The sequence below is a fragment of the Mustela putorius genome, unplaced genomic scaffold, assembly GCF_011764305.1.
Source record: "Mustela putorius furo isolate JIRA1106 unplaced genomic scaffold, ASM1176430v1.1 tig00000281_pilon_pilon_pilon, whole genome shotgun sequence".
Taxonomy (NCBI): Eukaryota; Metazoa; Chordata; class Mammalia; order Carnivora; family Mustelidae; genus Mustela; species Mustela putorius.
Window position 1 is genome coordinate 1,455,367 of NW_025421343.1, and position 18,887 is coordinate 1,474,253.

At 53.5% G+C, this 18,887-nt stretch overlaps 2 protein-coding genes across 3 annotated transcripts in view; both read left to right on the forward strand.

Moving 5' to 3' along the window:
* VAX2 (ventral anterior homeobox 2) overlaps nucleotides 1-2,804 on the forward strand; it is a 28,824-nt gene extending 26,020 nt beyond the window's left edge. Inside the window, exon 3 of the mRNA XM_004742151.2 lies at nucleotides 2,114-2,804. Coding sequence (XP_004742208.1) covers nucleotides 2,114-2,557 — 444 coding nt within the window. The 3' untranslated portion in view covers nucleotides 2,558-2,804. The remainder of the gene's footprint in view (nucleotides 1-2,113) is intronic.
* Nucleotides 2,805-4,580: 1,776 nt separating this feature from the next.
* Nucleotides 4,581-18,887, forward strand: part of ATP6V1B1 (ATPase H+ transporting V1 subunit B1) — a 29,367-nt gene continuing 15,060 nt past the window's right edge. The window contains exons 1-2 of one of the 2 annotated variants that reach the window (XM_045078997.1): nucleotides 4,581-4,822; nucleotides 10,796-10,851. In XM_045078997.1, the coding sequence (XP_044934932.1) occupies nucleotides 4,705-4,822; nucleotides 10,796-10,851 (174 nt within the window). In that variant the 5' untranslated portion in view covers nucleotides 4,581-4,704. The remainder of the gene's footprint in view (nucleotides 4,823-10,795; nucleotides 10,852-18,887) is intronic. The other variant, XM_004742152.3, reaches the window with a different exon arrangement.

Sequence of the window (18,887 nt, forward strand, 5' to 3'; positions counted from 1 at the left end):
GTTTGCCACCCACGAAGTAATGAGCTAGTCCCCTCCCCTCCCTCTCCCCCTCCATCCTGCAGCCTTTGCCCAAACCAGTGTCTCTCCAAGTGCGGTTCTCAGGGCTGGCGTCCCCCGCAAACTGTTCCCTGTCCAGGACGCGTCAGGGGCACAAAGTAAGTGTAATTCGTTTTAATTGTATTTGACAAAAACATTGGTCCACAACAGACTGGAAACTTTAAGGCGGTTCCTCAGGACGAATAATTTGAGGGACACTGCCCAAAGCCCTTCACGCCCCCTGCCAGTCACGCTGTTGTCCTTTGCCCTTCTTCGTCTCCGGCTCTCCCTCGGTGCCGTCCCCTCCGCACCAAGGATTTGCTCTGCTTTCATCCCTGCTCATTCCCCGCCCCCCACGTCGAGAGCACCGCCCAGCAGGTAGTAGGCACTCAGTACATAGCCACTGAATGAATGATTGAGTGAATGAATGAAGGAAGGAATCCCTCAATCTCAAGTACATCCCATAACCTTCTGGTTATTTCTATCACTGAAACTCGGTCCGGTCCAATTTAAAACACCAGACTCCTGTCTATTTCAGATCTCTTCTTCCTCCCCTTCCTGACTCAGAACAGGTCTGACTCACCATTGGGGGCGCTAGAGGGGTGGTTGCTCCTAGGAGGTGGGGTCTCCAGGCATCGCCCCAGGGGGCCTCCACTGGGCCCTCATCCTCACCCAGCCAGCCCTCCCATTCCTGCCTCCTCTTTCTTGCCTCTGGGCTCCTTCCCCAGAGCCACAGGAGTGGCTGGCCTCCCTTACACCCTCGCAAAGCTGGAGTCCACCAGCAAGGCCACCCCATCCTTTTTCTCTTGCGCCCTCCTCTCGGTGCCCCCCCACCTTGTCCTGCGGGCACACACCGCCCCAGGCAGCTGCCAGCCTCTGAAACTTCCAGGCCAGAAGCAAGCACAGCCTTTGCACTCCTGGGCCACAAATCTGGGCGCAGCCGTGCTGGGTTGACAAGCGTTCTGGCTGGGGAAGGAGTTCAGACTCTCCTCTCAGGCTCTTCCAGTCCCTACAAATGATTCTTCCGTGCTCCTGGCCCCTCCCCGTGAGGGGCACACCCTCTCCTTCTCACAGTGGGGAGGAAATCCCGGCACCATGAGGGCTGACCACTGAGCTTCGCTCCCAGCCTCCACTTTCTTCTACAGACTAGAACGGGGCCTGGAGCAAAGGTGTTGGGTGGTGGGAGATGCTGTTCCTGCCTCCTCTCCTAGACCTAGACCTGGAGAAAGGGGCTCTCTCTGCCCCCCCCCTTTTAAAAAGATTTTATTTATTTATTTGAGGGAGAATGAGTGAGAGAGAGAGCATGAGAGAGGAGAAGGTCAGAGGGAGAAGCAGACTCCCCAAGGAGCTGGGAGCCCGATGCGAGACTTGCTCCTGGAAGTTCGGGATCATGACCTGAGCCGCTCAACCAACTGAGCCACCCAGGCGCCCCTCTCTCTGCCCTTCTTTTGGTGGCTGCACTTAGATGTGGAGGACTTGGCACCTCTTCGTCCCCAGGTTTGAGTGTGTGGCCCTTGGAAGCCCCCTTGGCAGTCTTCTGTATGCTGTCACACCTGGTGTTGCCTTAGGAAGCCTGGCGGCCTTTATAGGGCATGAGGGGGGAGGTGGCTGCAGAAAGGTTCACACAGATGGGGACAGAAAGCTCCCTTCAGAGGCAGTGTGGGGGTCGAGACCAGGAGCAGTGGGATGGTCCTCACACTTGGCAGCTGATCCCTGCCTGGGACCCCATGCTTCCCCGGGCCCCTTCTCGGGCCATGCTCCTCCCTATAAGGTGAGTGCTCTGCGAGCCCACAGATGCTGCCTACTGGGAGTCTGTGTCCACCTTCTAGATCACACCCCATGTCCATGATCTGGAGGGTGGGTCCCTTACTGGTTCACCCCGAGCAGGCTGGTGTGGGAAGACCTTAGTGACATTCTGGATGCTCTTCTCTCCCCCTTGTGCTCCACCCTTGCCCCCCCGCTCCCCACTCCCTGGCCCTCCATGTCCTCCCTCTCCTTCTCTCCTCCCACCAACCCCCTCTTTGCTTCACCTGTCCCCTCTCCCTTTCTGGCACCCCTCCCCACCCTCTGCCCCAAGGTGAAGGTCTGGTTCCAGAACCGCCGCACCAAGCAGAAGAAAGACCAGAGCAGAGACCTGGAGAAGCGGGCGTCCTCCTCGGCTTCCGAGGCCTTTGCCACCTCCAACATCCTGCGGCTGCTGGAGCAGGGCCGGCTGCTGTCCGTGCCCAGGGCCCCAAGCCTCCTGGCGCTGACCCCTGGCCCACTGGGCCCACCTGCCGGCCACAGGGCCACCTCGCTGGGTGACCCCAGGAACTCCTCCCCGTGCCTCAACCCATTGACCTCGGCCTCGGCTTCGGCATCCCCGCCACGGCCACCCCCTCCACCAGCGCTCTGCTTTTCCACGGCTCCTGTCCTGGACCTGCCCGCCTGCTATGAACTCAGCTCCTCAGCCTTTGAGCCCTACAGCCGGCTGGAAAGGAGAAGGGGCAGCCCTGGAGGTGGCAAGAAAGCCAATGTTTAAGCCTCCACCACCCTGTGACACTGAGTCCCCAAGCACGGCACCGTCCCTGCCTGCCCTGCCCCGTGGGCTGCCCCGGAGCCCGGCTCCCAGAGCGCGGGGGCAGCACGCGTCTGGCCCCGCCAGCCCCCCAGCTCAGAGACTGTCCACCGGAACGCCTTGGTCCCGCAGCTTGTGTGTGTGAGTGTAGTGTGCGTGTGTGTGCCTCTCACGGAAATAAAAGGAAAACAATGACAAGAAGGGAAACGGAGCCCCCACAGCACCACCGCTGCCCTCAATCCCTTCTTTCCTTCTCACTGGGAAGAAGAATGGGCTGAGCCTGGGGAGCTCTAACGGGGGGGGGGGGCAGTGGAAGCTGGACCCATGTTCACAGTTAAGGGAAGGATCAGGTACCACACGTGTGGGAGGACAGGCACTGCAGGCCTACTCCCAATTAGAGCTCCCACGTGGGCATTCCAAAGCCCGAGAAGACAACACTGACGCATTGGTTTGTTAAACATTGCTCTTTGTAAGCTCCTCCTTGAAGCAGAAATACCTAAGAGGTGGAAATGTTAAGTCCCCAAGAGGGGTAAACAGTGAAAGGCGGAATCAGGATCCAGAGTGTTAGGGTAAAACCAGGCAAGATCCCACGTGCCCCAGAGTGCACGACCCCCACAGTCACCACCCCCACGGTTACCACGGTCTTTTTCTTCAAGTAAGATGCTTGTGTTTAACTTTTTGTTTGGCAGTGGCTGTGGATTTATAGCAGGTTGCAAAGAAATCTTTGTATCCTTCGCCCTGTGTCCCCCAGTAGTTGCATTTTCCATAAGCGAAGTTTGCTATTGGGAGCAGGAAATGGATGTGGGTACTGTGTGGGCATGGTTACCTGTCATTGTATCCCCTAGGTGAGCTTTGTGGAACTACCACACTGCAGTCCGGTTGCAGGGTTGCCAATGACCACAAAGGTCCCCTCTGCAAAGTACCCCACCACACACATACCCCCAGGAGATGTTGAAAGAATGGAAATTCTGAGAGAGGGACCAGGGACCCAAAGTGGGTCCTCAGGCCAGAGGTTGGAGGTGAGATTTTAACCTTTGGGGAAGAAAAGCTTAAGCCGGTCCGCCCTAGTCTGCTCTGGGGAAGACATATTTTGGTTTTGGATTGGCTGGCCTGAGTCACCCGGACAGGGGTCCCCAGACAACCGAACTTCCTCCCTTCCCTCTGCGTTGGCGGTACAGTTTGCCAGCTGGACATCCTGAGTCTGGAATGAAACATGGGAGTGACCAGGGCAAACCTTCCATTCAGTGGATTGAGCCACTACCTCATGCCCACCTTCACTTGTCCAGCAGGCCTGTGACCCCATGACTCTTTAAGCCACTAGATACCAGGAGGATTCCTCCATTTGTACGTTCTGCTCTGAGCTGAAAAATGTCAGGATAGGTCTGTGGCATGACACTGAGCAGGTGAAATATAAAAAGGTAAGACAGTCCTAGGAATGAATGGAGGGAGACTTGCCCCGGCTTCCAGAAAGCTCTCAGTATTATGAGACAGAAAGACTTAAAGAGACCAAAGTCTGATGGAGGAGACACAAACTCAGCTCTCTGGAGGCTCAGAGTCTAGGGGCAGTGATAAGAGACAGTTCTCCAAAAGGGCATGACAAAGGAAAGACACCAGATGAGTGTCTGAAGCCTTCCTACAGGGAAGGCTTCCTGTAGGAAGTGGCCCTGAAGCTGGCACAAGAATGGGGAGACAGTGAGGAAGAGATGTGTGGAGAGAGCAGCCTGCCAGAAAGTGCATGTGGTGTGGAGACCAGGAGGAGATGTGGTCTGGAGCAAGGGGAAGAGCGGAGTTCACACTGGCCACAGACTAGGGGCAAACGGACACCCAGATTCAGAGGTTAGAAGGCCAGCCATACCCCTGCACTGCTACCCTCCTGGCAGCTGCTGCTGGCCATTGGCTTACATCCCCTCCCAGATCCGGAAGAGCTTCTGGACCAGAGGCCGGTTTCCCTGTTTACAGTCAACTCAGGGAGGAGGGGACTGGTGAGGGGAGGGGTGGCCTCTGGGGCAGTCTGAGCCGCCCTCTCCAGCTCCTCCAGCTCCAGCTGGGCCTCAAGTGTTGCATTCGCCACAGCAGGCTCCTGTCCTCAGCTCCCAGCCAGCCGCCTCGCCATGGCCATGAGGGTAGACAGTAGGCCCGGGGGAGTCCCTGGCAGTGGCTGTGACCTGGGCACAGCCCGAGAACATATGCAAGCGGTCACCAGAAACTACATCACCCACCCCCGTGTCAGTGAGTACAATCCCCTCAGGGGGGTGGGGGTGGGCGCTGCTGGGTGGTTCTGCTTCTTAGGCTCAGGGAAAGAGGAGGATCTGAGGCAGAGGAAGATCTAGGGGGCTCTCGGTCCAACAGAGTGACACCATGGGCCACCCCCGACAAGGGACCATCTCTGCAGCTGGGGGATGGGGTCCCCAGCCCAGGCTACTCAACAGGAGAAGGCAGGAAACTTGCAGGAAACTCTCAGTCATCTCCCTTACCCTGTACTGAGACCCCAAGTCCAGAGAGAGCTCCCCACTGCCCCAAGAGTGTGTGTTTGTGATACATGCTTTGTGTGAATCGGTGTGTGTTGGGGGGGGGCGTTGTGCGTGTGCACCAGGACATTCAGCACAAGGAAATGTACCATCAGGTGTTCTCAGGGAATGTGTGTGGCAGGGCAGGCTGTGTGTGCTTTCTCGCGGTGGGGACATATGTGCCACTACGTGTTGTGTCTGCAGGTACATGTCATGCGTGCATTTTGGGGAAGGTGTCTGTGAGTCTAACCCAGGGCAAGGTGCGTGCCTGGGTACTTGTGTGCTCCCACCTTCACTTAGGTGGGGATGGGCGTAAATATGTGTGTGACCGCTTGCAGATGGGTGTGATCAGAGTGAGGAAATGTGGGACAGTGTGTGTGCACGCTTGTGGGTTCAGCGCGAACGTGTGGGTCCGTGCACGCGTGTGCGTGCTCATGGGGAGAATGTGGGTACATGGGCAGGTGATGTCAAATGTCTGTGTAGGGACAGCCCAGTGTATGCCCTTGCAGGACTCAGAGGGGGCCACCCCGAGGTGTGTCCAGATATCTGGGACACAGAAACCAGTAAGGCTCTGAGGACCAATGGGGGTACCGGCTACATCTCTCCTTGCCAAGGTCATTCTCCAATTCTCAGGTTCTCAGACAGCCCAGCTCACTGGCATAAACCGGCTTGGCCAGGACGGGCCACGGAGAGCTGGAGGCTCCCGCCAGGGCCAGGGCATGTGAACAGAGAAGCTGGCCCAGCACAGCCTCCCGCCCTCTGTCTGCTGTTACCCAGGCCGCAGGGGGAGGAGCCGCCCGACGGGGCAGCCAGGTCTGCGTTGAATGGGGCTGGCAGCCACCCAGAACAGACCAAGTGCAGTGTGGTTAGGCCCCATGCGGAGGAACACAGCAGGGGGTGTGCAGGCACCTCCAAGGGCCTGAGGCAGGCACTGAGGGGTGGAGCACATTCCTGCAGAGGAGAAACTGAGCGGGGCCAGATTTAGCAAGGAGGCCCTGCAGGCCCAGCCCTGTGGAGGCACCCAGGAACCGGGAAGCGCTGAGGCCTTGATACCCCCTGGGGCAAAGCAGGGGTCATGAAGGCCGGAAAATACCCCAGCCGGCCCCCCCACTTGGGTCCGGAGCCCAGGCCTGGTGGAGATCTGAGCTCCTCCCCCAACTACCCTTCCTTGCAGGGTGCCTTCCCAGGGACCCAGACAGGTGCCACCTCACCCCAGGGCTCCCTCCAGCCGGTTCCCTCCGGCCCGCACCTTATTTAGAGTCAACAAGGCCTGGTACAGAGAAACACCCAGGAGATGTGACCCAGGCTGGGACCCAGGGGTGGCAGTACCCTCGGTGTCTGTTTGTGTGTCCCTTCACGGGGCCCCCACCCAGGTGAATGTGTCACACCCAACAGCTGACCTGGAGACAAGGTTCTGCTGAGGGGGAGCCCCTCCACCCTCCACCCCACTGGCTCTTCTCCCCACCAGCATTAAAGTTGTTCCTGCACTGTACCTGCAGTGACAAAGGCTGCACACCAGTGTCCTATAGGGTACCCCCCAGGGGCCAGCCCCTGCCCCACTGACAGCCTCCCCAACCCAGGATCAGATCTGATTCTTCAGTGTGCTTCTGTGACCACAGCTTTCTCCAATTCCCATCCCCCTTCTCCTCTGGGGCCTGAGGGGTTTCCTGCCTGAAGGTTGTGGAGGGGGATTGGAGGAGGAGGGTGTGTGGGGGGGAGAGGGCTTGTGCAGAACTATAGCTGTTCGCTCAGGTCACTGAGGCAGGTCTCCTGTGTCTCTCTGCCCATCTCCCCCAGCCTGGCCTCTGACCCCAGAGGACTCTGGATTTCTGGGCAGTAGAACTTTATGTAAAGATAGAAGGAGCCTAGGAGGAAAGGTGGGGGACCAGAAGGACAGGGATGGGGCAACTGGCTTCCAGCCTCAGGGCTTCCTCGGCCATGGGTGGGGTGAGTCCAAGAGAAGGCTTCCTGGAGGAGGAGAGGGACCAACAGGCCTGAGGCCTTAAGGGTGATTCCACTGCAGTGGCTGAGGGAATGAGCCAGAAAGGTGGGGGCAGGGTAGACTTGAATGGGAAGGGAATCCCAACAATATGTGCCCTGGTTCAGAAGGGACCATTTGCCTCCCTGAGAGCTAGAGCTCTTTCCCCAAGGGGAGGAGGTGGCAAGGATTATTTTCCTGTTGCATGGGGCAGAAGATGCTAGGCAGGGCCTGGGGGCGTGGGGGGAAGCAGGGGGGCAGGGTGCCGCAGGAGCAAAGCTTGGACCCACAGGCTGTCAGCCCAGCTGGAGGGGTAGAGCCGGGTCAGATCACCCAGAGGCTGGAGTGCCAAACCTCCAGCTTTGCCGCCTGACTCAGTTTCCTCAATGGAAAGGCCAGAGAGGTCACACTGAAAGAGTTCCACCCGGCTGGTCCTGGACTGATTCTAAGAAGCCTGGGCTTCCAGCCCCTTGCCCTCCTTCTGCTAATCCCTCAGGAGGGGATCAGGGAGGAGGTTCGGGACCTGCTGCCCCGGGCTTGCCCCCACCCCAGCCTCACGCCTGGGCGACTGGCTCAGCCCTCTCCCAGGACGCTGCAGGTGTGGCTGGGCTGGCCCTAATTAGTGGGCTGCACGGAGCCCCGCTGAGCCTTTGACCGGGAAGGCCGAGGGGAGATGGGGGCAGGGAGGGGCTCCAAGCCTGTGGCCCTAAGTGCTACCCGAAGTGTCAGCTAGGACAATGGAGAAGGGGAGGGGAAGAGTGGAGGGAGGGAGTTTCTGCAAAGTCTCAGGAAGGCCTATTGAGGGAGTGCCCCTCAGAGGTCTTCCGGGCCAGCCCCCTGCCTCCAGCACTACCCACCCCCCTGCACCTCACCAAGGTTGAGAAGTAGGTGCCAAGGCTGGGGGCAGTGCCACAGGATGCTGTCTGATGTGTGGTGTGCCCCAGGAGAAATCAGCCAACCTCTGGGCCTCCGTGGTCCACAATCAGCTGGGAGTGGGTACACACAAAAAACCCAGCTTCTGTCAAGGACACCATTGGCCCGGCCCCCACTTTGGCTGTGTCCAGACTAGATAGCCTCTAAGGAAAGATAGGCTCCAGTCTGACCTGGGAGGCAACAGAGCTCTGGTCTGAGGGCAGAGACATGACCCATCTCATTAAGGACCACAGGCTGGAGAAGAGGACACCCTCTATCCAGGGTGTCCCCTGAGGGCTGTGGAACTTCAGTGGGGAGCAGAGCCAGGGGGCTGTAGAACTAAGTTAGGGGCTGGGTGTTGTGGGATATGAAAAGCCATGCTGAACAGCCAGAGTGGCTTTTCTGCAGCCAAAGGGCCCAGCCTGTGGAGGGTGGACTCACCTAGCAAGCATTTAGAAACCCCGAGAGAGAGCGCGAGACCAGTGCCTCTGGAAACCCAGTAAGCTGGTTTATGGCCCAGGCTGGTGGGATGAGCTGGGGGCTTACAGACCACACACTGGGCACCCAACCCAGGGCCCTCTGAGCTGCTCCCAGCTGCTTACCACTGCTTTCCCTACCTCAGGTGCCCTCCCCGAGGTAGCTCTGTGGGGATTTCCACCAGACTGGTTTCCCAGAAAGAAGCTGTGAAATGGAAGGGAGGAAGTTGAAAGACTAGACTCAGAGGCAGAATTGGAAAGAGTTCCCTGGGGCTTTGTGGACCTTGAGCCCCTCCCCACCCCAGCCCACCCACTCTGCAAGTTGCTTCAGCCATCTCAGCCCTTTGGGCCAGTCTGGTATTTTCGCTATAGGGCCAACGGGAGGCCAGCTCTTCCCAGGGCTTTCTAAAATCAGGCTCTGGTCTGCTCTGCCTGGTCCCTTGGGGTGGCCTAGAGAGAAGCCTCACTGGATAATGCAGGAGGAGGGAGAAAGGTGGGCGAAGAAAGTCAGCAATGGAGCCAGAAGTTGGGCTGTGAGGGTCACCCAGCAGTGCAGGGACTGGGGCCGAGGCAGTGGTTCTTGAGATGGGAGATTCCAGGGGCACCTGGGTGGCTCAGTCGGTTAAAAGCATCTGCCTTGGGCTCCAAGCATGATCCCACGGTCCTGGGATTGAGTTCCTACTTGGGCTTCCTGCCCCCAGGGGAGTCTGCTTCTCTCTCTCCTTCTACTTCTCCCCCTGCTCATGTGCTCTGCTGCTTGCTCAGTCTCTCTCAAATAAATAAGATCTTTTAAAAAAAGTAAGATGGGAGATACCAGAGCTTGCTTGATGGGAGGGCCAACAGAGGAGGAGGCACTGGCCATTTCCCCTAGACAGCAGTCATCCTGGAGCCTGGACCCTGGGGCCAGGAAAGGTGGGTCTAAGAGGAAAGGTTGGATCCTTTCTCCCCTCTTCCAGAGGAAGCTGAAGGAGTTCCCGCCACTCCAGGGCCAAGCCCAAAAGAAAGGGTCTTCTTGTGCCCTCCTGTTCTTGAGTTTTCCTAGCAGTCTCTAAGCTCAGAAGAGCCTTGCCCAGCTGGTCTCTCTAGCCCAAGTCCCAGTGTGACCACTGAGCCCCAGACTGGGGAGGGCTTGACATGGGGGCATTGAGTTTCTCTTGGTGTGGGGTGACTTGGTGACTTGGCACCGGGCTTGCACAGAAGCATGAGGGCAAGTGGCTGGGAGCCAGTGTGGTCTGATGGGAAGCACAGACTGGGATCCCAGCCCCAGCTCTGCCACGAGCATGCTGGATGACCCTGGAATAGGCTTTTCACCCCCATTCTACTCCCCTTTTGAGAAGAGGGTTAGAACAGGGTTCTTCCAAACTGTGAGTGCTCCCGTGACCTTACAGACACTCTGACCATCCTGCCTCGCCAGGGTCCCTCATCTCAGCTGTCCCACTGGTGCTTCACAGGGAAGAGATGTATATCCCAGGGTCATGGGTGAGGGAAAACCCCAGGGGTTCCCAGCTAGCCTCCAGCAGAAGCGAGATAGGCTTCCTGTCTGGCTGTCTGTGGCTCTCCTATTGGGGTCCCCAACACTGGAGTTAGAGGCTCCCTGTAAGCTGAGCTCATGTCCCCATTTTTGGTTTTCTCCAGCCACTAGGACTGGGATGTTCCTCTTCTTCCTCCTTCTTTGTCATTCTTTCCCCTCCCCCACAGGCATCCAGGGAGCCCAGGTTGTCCAGGACCCTCCCTGGCAAGGCCTCATGACAAGGCAGGGACCCTGGTTGATTCTTCTCATCAGTGCCTGCACCAGCCCCCACCACCCCCACGCAGGCGCACAGGTGCACGGGCGTACAGGTGCACGTGTGCGCAGGCGCGCAGGCACAGTGCTCAGTCAGTGTCGAGTGATCCCAGAGGGCCACAGAGGGCAGTTCACTCATCCTCTCTAGCTGGGGGCCAGAAGCTTTTGGAAAATGCTGTGGGTCAGAGAGGAGGGGGTGGGTAGGATGGGGGCTGAGGCCGGAGGGGAAGCAGCCTCAAGATAAGAAAGACTTCTGGATGGCTGAGGGGGAGGAGAGGACTCTGAGGGGCCTCTGCCCTTGCCCTGGCCCTCCCCCAGCCTCCTGCAGGTGTCCAAGCCAGCGGGGGGCACTGCGGGCAGGGGCATGACCCTTACAGCAATGGTGGCTGGCCCTGTCACAGCTAATGACCCTGACAGCCCAGACTGGGAAGGGGGTGGGGGTGGTGCACACAGGGAGGGAAAGCAGAGGATGCCTCTGTGTGTGTGTGTGTGTGTGTGTGTGTGCCTGGGTGTGAGACCCTCACCCACCCCCACCCCTCCCCCCAGCCTACAGGACTGTGTGCAGCGTCAATGGGCCCCTGGTGGTGCTGGACCAGGTCAAGGTAAGACTTCTATTTCTTCCCAGGCCCCAAGGCCAAATCCTGTGGGCCCGCTTGTCCCTTCTAATTCCCTGTCACCCGTCCCCACATTCTTCCTCCCCAGCTCTCTCCCCAGCCACCCTGGTTTCCCTTCCTGCATTTTCAGTGCACCCCCATTGCCTCTCTGGGCCTTCAGGGACCCACACCTACTGCCAAGGAGCTAGGCTGTCGTGCCTCTTCCTTTGGCAGTGTGATGGTTGTGTTGACCTTGCTTCCATCAGCTGCATCCTTTCAAAGGAACAGAAGGCAGAGGGGCAATGCCAGCTAACTCTTGTCCAGAGCTCAAGGTTTTCAGAGGCTTTTGGAATATCTCAGCCTGGGAACCAGCTGTGCTGTGAGTGGGACATAAAGTGGGTCTCCCGGAAGGAAATGGGATGTTGGCTCCTTTGTGTCCCCCGGGGAATGGCAAGACCCTGGCAGAGACAGACAGCGTTTTGAATCTGGGGTTGGGGATTTTTTTTTTTTTAAGATTTTATTTGTTTATTTTATTTATTTATTAAGATTTTATTTATTTATTTTAAGATTTTATTTATTTATGACAGACGGAGATAGCGAGAGAGGAAACACAAGCTAGGGGGAAGCAGGAGCGGGAGAAGCCAAGCAGGGAGCCCGATATGGGGCTTGATCCCAGGACCCTGGGAGCATGACCTGAGCCAAAGGCAGACGCTTAACTAAGACTGAGCCACCCAGGTGCCCGGGGGTTGGGGATTCTTAACCCATCAAGGGCCCTGTCAAGGTATGAGATCACTCTGCTGTCCCCTTTCCACCAAACAGTTCCCAGGCTCCCACTGCATGTCCCCCACCCCAGACTGGGAAACTGGTGCCACCCTGGAGTCATCCTTTCCTGCCCAGTCCCTCATTGCCAATGATCTTTGAGCAGTCTCCCACCCCAGCACTCCCTGATTTGGCCATGGCCTCTGAGCCCCCAGCGTGGGGCCCTCCTGTCCCCCATGTTTCCCCCTGCAGCCTGAACCCCTTCATCTCCCTGCTTCAGACTCCTCTAGAACTCCCAGTGCCTTCACCTTACAGGCCCTACATTCTGTCAGGGCTCCTGCACACCGCTCGGCTCTCAGGCCACTTCCCCTCCTCTCTGCATGGAGCTGCCATTTGATGTCTTTAGGCCTTTGCTCATATCTTCCCTCTGCCTCTCCAGCTACTTTTCCCCCATACCTTCCTCTGACTTACCCCTAGGACTGGCTGAGAGGTCACTTCTAGATGTCTCGCCCAGGTCTCTGGGCAATGAGCCTGTGCCTCCTCTCCCTCTTCGTACTGTCCCCTGGGCAGCTCTGTCAAGCCATTTGAGCACCACCCGGCCACATGTCCTCTCACTGCCTCCACAGTGTCCCTCCCATTGCACATTACTCCTATGTCCCTGGAGCCCCACCCTGCACCCAGTCCATTGCGGGTGCTCAGTTTGCTCAAAGGAAGGGTGAGTACATGAATGAGAGGCATGAACGAGTAAGTGTTAGAATAACTAAATCTGACCCTCTCATTCCCGGAAACCGGATTCCGAGTTCATACAGACCTCCCTGTTTTTTGGTTTTTGGTTTTTGTTTTTCAGACCTTCCCATCTGACCCACTAACCTTGGGGAGGCTGTGGGAGGGAGTGTGATGGAGTGCTTATGTGTGTGCATGTGACGGTGGGGCGCCCCCCCCTCGCAGTCTGACTCAGACTCCCTAGCCCACCCTTCCTACTAGCTACCTGTCAATTCGAGATCAGCAGCATCAGTACTACCTGAGGACTTGTTAGAAATACAGATTCTGGAGGCACCTGGGTGGCTCAGTGGGTTAAAGCCTCTGCCTTTGGCTCAGGTCATGATTCCAGGGTCCTGGGATCGAGCCCCACATCCGGCTCTCTGCTCAGCAGGGAGCCTGCTTCTCCCTCTCTCTCTGCCTGCCTCTCTGCCTACTTGTAATCTCTGTCTGCCAAATAAATAAATAAATACTCTTAAAAAAAAAAAAAAGAAAGAAAGAAATATGGATTCTCAAGCTCCTACCCCAGACTGACAGGATCAGAAACTCTGAGGTATTGGGGGCGGGGGGATGCAGAAATCAGTCTCTAAAAGCCCTTCAGGGTGATGTGATGCTCCCTGAAGTTTCCAGAAGCATCTGTTTCGACTTGTGAATGGTGGTTTCCTCATCTAGTAAATGGTCAGAGAGTTGTTGTGAGGATCAAATCAGATAAATGTTATTTTTATTATTCCTCCTTGAGAACGGTAGCCCTAGCTCTGCCTGAGAGGCAGAAATGCTGATACGCCTGATTAGGCAGTTGGTGCCATCTGCTGCCCCCTCGCACGGTACGGAGAGTCAGTACCTGTACAGCCATCCGCTCTCCCGACCGTTAAATGGGGCTAGACTAGGAAACGAGATAGATCCCCAGACCTGTGACTCTGTGACTGTTTCATGCATCTGTAACTCTTAGAACAGAGTAAGTGGGTGATGGAGACACCCAGAGGACCCTGGACTTGCAGAGGGAAGAAAAAGAAGCAGTTATATATAGTCTCATAAGTTCAGGAGATGGAGAAGACAGCTTTATATACCCCTCTTTGGATTCTGCACCCCCTTCCCCTTTCCCATTTCCTTGGGCAAAATGCCACAATTCCTCCTCTGCAGCGCCACCTGCTGCCCAAATCGAGCCACGCCTGCGATGACACTTAGGCTTCCATCCTTCTCAAAAGGAAAAATGCTTGTGGGGGGAAGAATTTTGTGTAGATCTCAGCCCAGGGAATAAGGGCCTTGAAATTGTATGCAAACCTTTGAAGTCGTGTATCCATGTGCCTGTGCATTTTACTAGAGTTAGCTTCCACAGTTTTCATCTGATTTTTGGAGGTCTGAGTGGAAACTAAAAAATCCTAAAGGCTAAACCCCTGAGTGTAGACTTTAAAAAGCACCCCCCTCCCCAGATTACTAAACATCCACACTCCTAGCCCTGATCTCAAACAGTCACACACAGGTTGTGCAAGCCTTAAAGAGGAGTCAGGTTAGCGGACAGCCACCTGTCTGGGTTTCATTAAAGAGATTTTACTAGAGCAGTGGTTTTTGAACTTGAGCATGCATGAGAATCCCTTGGAATGATTCTTTGGGTCCCAACCCAAAGTTCTGATTCAGCAGTCTGAGGTTAAGGCCCAAGAATCTGCATTTCTGACAAGTTCCCAGGTACTGCTGCTGCTGCTGCTTGGCTGGGGACCACGTTAGACGATTCAGTGCTCTAGAAATCTTCCAACTGCTGTGTTTTGATGCAGACCAATCTTTATTGAGATTTGAAGAAAGCCTCATCCACCAGACTTGGTTCCAAATGTCTGTGGCTACTTCCCAACTTGTAAAGGAAAAAGCTTTCAGAAGTATGTGTATCAGCTCTGAAGACAGTTTCCAAAGAGGGCTTTTCCCAAACTGCCCTGGACATCGTCAGAAGGAAAGGATTCAAGGCCAGGGCTTTCTCAAACAAGTCTTGCCAGGCTTGCTAAGAACTTCCCATTTTGAGGAGTGCAGGAGTGTGGGCAGCAGCTCCTCTCTGCCTGAGCCCTGGATGGCTGAGAACTCAGCAGAATCCCCAGCAGAGGATGAAGATGGCCTTAAACCATCCCCCCCCCCCAGTCTTCCTAGGGACCCAGAGTGGGAGTTGAGAGAATCAGGCTCTGAAATGGGGCTCCTTTGAGTAAAAAGTCATCATCATACCCTGGAATCCTCCCCCTGCCCTCCCCTGTTCTAACGGGCTGTGACCACCCCTGCCCACCACAAATAACTCAGGCAGACACACACCGTGGAGCCTGGTATTCTCTTCCTAGAGGATTCCAGACCACATCCTCCATGACGGGGTGTGATGGTCCTGACCATTCTTCCCGGTGTCTGACTGCAGTCTTTCTGCTCCCTACAGTTCGTTTCCTCTTATTTCATGGATGTCATCTCTCAGGGACACACAGGACACCGCCCCTCTCTGTTCTCCTCTCCTCTGCCTTCCCTCACTCTCATAAACCCACATGAACAGGGATGACTTATTATCACCTGGCTGTCTGGTTATTTATCGGGCTCGTGGCCTCCTTTCTTTTGGGCCCGCCTTGGCCTGCCCTCTGCCAGGCAGTTTTCCTCCAGAGGTTAACATCCCAGCAGGCAAGGCTGCCTCGGACGGAGACTGACTCACAGAACAGCCTTGGAAAACCAGGACGTGAGTTAACGTCCGTCCCGGGGCGTCCCAGCCCTGGCTCTTGGGCGCCCTCTTGTGGTTGACAAGCCAAAGACCGCTGGATCGGAGCTGCCCGCCGACCTCCGCGCCTTCCTCCCGGGGCGAGCCCTGCTCTCCCAGCAGCCCCACTCCGAGGGGTGGGTGGTTTGGGGGAGAACGAGGTCGCTTTCCTGGCGTCCGCGTCGCAGGACGAGGAGGGGCCCGATCGGGAGCTTCCTCCAGTGACCGTCAAAGCAGCAAACGCTCCGGTCTCAAGTTCCACCCTCCCAGGCCCGCAGGGGTGCCCCGCCTCCTCACACCCCTTTAGGAAATTGAGCCACCCACCCCACCCAACCCTTAAGGTCCCTATGTTAGGTCGAGCGGGGGACTTAATATAGTTAGGATGGTGATGACCAGTCGCACAGCACTTGAACATCCCCAATTACTTTTTAATTACAAAAATAAATAAATAAATAAATAATAAACCAAAAATAAAAAACATGCTGCTTGTAAGCGGTGAGAGAAAAGAAAAGTTAACTGTCCCTATCCTCTTTTATCCCCAGCTTCTTGAGACAACCAAGGTGAAGATTCTGCTGCTAAGAGGCAAATAGCGTGCACGTTGGCGCTTTATGTTGGTGCCCGTCTCTTAAAAACATGTCAGGGATTCCCCCGGTGTCAGTAGCGTCCTTCCTGAGAGCAGCCCGGAGCCTGGACGTTCCGTGATGGACTCAGTGGCAGACGTTCCGTGTGTTTCCAGGCTTTGCTATTACAGATAGTACAGCTAAACACATCCCTTTCGGACTGGTGCCTTGATTGCTGTAAGGTAGATCCCCCAAAATGAAATTGCTGCTTCGAAATGTATATTGATTTAAAAATAGATTTTAGGGGCACCTGCGTGGCTCAGCCCTTAGGCGTCTGCCTTGTCTCAGGTCATGATCTCAGGGTCCTGGAATCAAGCCACACAATAGGCTCTCTGCTCCTCGGGGAGCCTGCCTCTCCCCCTCCCACTCCCCTTGCTTGTGTTCCCTCTCTTGCTGTGTCTCTCTCTGTCAAATTAATAAATAAGATCTTTAAAAAATAGATTTTTAAATAGATACTGAAGATTTGGGGATCACATTGCCAGCTCAGCAGGATTGTGGGGATTCACATTCCTGTCTCCCCTGTGCTAGAGGACTCACTTTCCAGCATCCGTGCCAGCCCCCAACATGTTCTGTCTTGGAATTTTGCCTGTCCAATCAATGAGAATAATACTATCTTTTTTTTTTTAATTTATATATGAGAGTCTTTTTATCTGTTTGGATTTCACTTTCTCCTTGATGACATCTTCCTACATATTGAGATTGGCCTTTTGAGTTATGGAAGCTCCTTGTTTATTGTTTGCATTTTTTAAATTAAGATTTTATTTATTTATTTGAGAAAGAGAGAGCACGCACAAGAGACAGCATGAGCAGGGAGAGAGAGAGAGCCCTGATGTGGGGCTCGATCCCAGGACTCTGGGACCATAACTGAGGTGGAAGGCAGGTGCTTAACTGCTTAACCCACTGAGCCACCCAGGAGTCCCTAGGGTCAAGTATCTCTATTTTTACATTTATGGCTTCCAGATTTCTTACCTTACTCAAAGACATCTCTCTTGCCCAGCTTTTCTTGAAAAGCTAAGAATAGGGAAGAAGAAAGGCTCTTCTAGTATTTTGTTCATCTTAGCTTTATATGTAAAGGTTTTACATATTCCTGGAACATATGTGTGTTTATGATGTGGGTATCTTCTAAGTAGATACCGGTTCTGTTGGTACCATTTATTCAGTAAATTCCATTTTTCCCTGTGAAGTAATGTGCCCTGTTTGTTCTACAACAGTCTTCTAAAACCTGGGATCTGTTTCTGGACTCGGATCTGCCCCACTGATCTGTCCGTCTTCCCCACCCCGATACTTAACCCTGTGACTTCCGTAGCTTCAGAGCACATTTTTTTTTAATAGCTAATATAGTACTATAATTCATACAAATAAAAGTTAACACATGTTGATCTAAATCCGATCTCTGAATTATCCCAGATAATTTCTTTCATTTTTCACTTTTTTAAAACTTTTTGTTTATTTTTAAAATTTCTTTTTAGTGTTCCAGAATTCACTGTTTATGCACCACACCCAGTGCTCCATGCAATACGTGCCCTCCATAATACCCACCACCAGGCTCACCCAACCTCCCACCTCCCACCCCCCACCCCCAGAGCACGTTTTCACGTCTGCTAAGGCAAGTTCTCCACTATGATCTTTTCCACAACTATTTTTGGATATTGTCAGACACTTAAATGAATTTTTAAAATGATTTTATTAAATTCTAGAAGAAACAAGAATCCATTGGGAATGCATATAATTTATATACTTTTGAAAAAGATTGATATTTTTATGACAGTGAGTCATTCTGTCTTGGACAATAGTATTGTTCTCCATTTGTTCAGGGCTTGTTCGATGTCCTTCACCAAGATTTTATTATTCTCTTGTACCTCTCTTGCCAAATTTATTTCCAGATATTGTGTGGGTTTGGACCCTATTGTGGATTGAACATTTTTCTCCAGTTCCTTATCCGTTTATGGCTGGAATAGGAAAAAAGGATTTTTTTTAAAACTAAAGTATATTGACACACAATGGTAAAAAGATTGATTTTTATGTATTTACCTTGTATACAGCTTCCAACTTCTCTCATTAATTCTGGGGGTTTTATTTTTTAACTAGAGAGCCTCTTGGGTTTTTCTAGATATACAGTATCATCCGAAATGAAGGGAATTCTGCCTCTTTTTCCATTGGGACGCTTTAATTTTACTTGTGATTTTGAAACAATTTCAAATTTATAAAAACTCACAAACATAAAAATAGTATCAGGAACGTCTATATACACAGTTGTTAACATTTTACTCCATTTGTTCTGTCTTTTGCTCTACGTGTGTGTATGTGTGTGCGTGCGCGCGCGAGGGCACGCACACATAATTTTTGCCTAGATCTTTTAAGGGTAAGTTATCCCCCCAAACTCCAGTGTTTATTAAAGAATAAGGATTAAAGAATAAGGATGTTTTCTTGCATAACAACAGTGGTTACCAACTTCTGAAATTTACACAGATGCATTTATCTGATCAACCATCTATTCCAGTTTACCAGCTGCTCTAATGAAATCTTTTATAGCATTTTCTGGCCTCCAGCAGAGGATCCAGCCTGAGGTCAGGTTTTGCCTTTAGTGGTCACGTCTCTGCAGCCTCCTTTAACCTAGAACATTCCCACAGCCTTTCTCTGACTTTTCTGAAGAATACAGTCTCCTCTCTCACTATCTCTTTTTTTTTTTTTAATGAAGCATTCTCCACTTATGTTTATTATAGTATACTTTTAATTTCTCTTTTTTGGGTTTTCTTGTATAAACCATAATTTCCAAAACAATATTAAGTAACGACAGCAATATGGGCATCTCTGGGTGTTACTGGTTTTATTAGAAATAAAAGTGGGGGGTGCCTGGGTGGCTCAGTGGGTTAAGCCTCTGCCTTCTGCTCAGGTCGTGATCTCAGGGTTCTGGGATCAAGTCCCACATCCGGACTTCTTGCTGGGATGAGGGGGGAGTCTCCTTCTTCCTCTGCCTGCTGCTTCCCCTGCTTGTGTTCTCTCTCTGACAAATAAATAAACAAGATTAAAAACAAAAAACACTGCCAAATTTTATCAAAAGACTTTTGGGTTTCTATTTACATAATTCTGTAGGGTTTCTTTTTTAATTTGTGTTTACAAAAAAACCTCCCTATTATTATGAACTATGTATTGTCAAATGTTGACAAATTCCCAAGATTGATTTATCTGGGTTTACATTC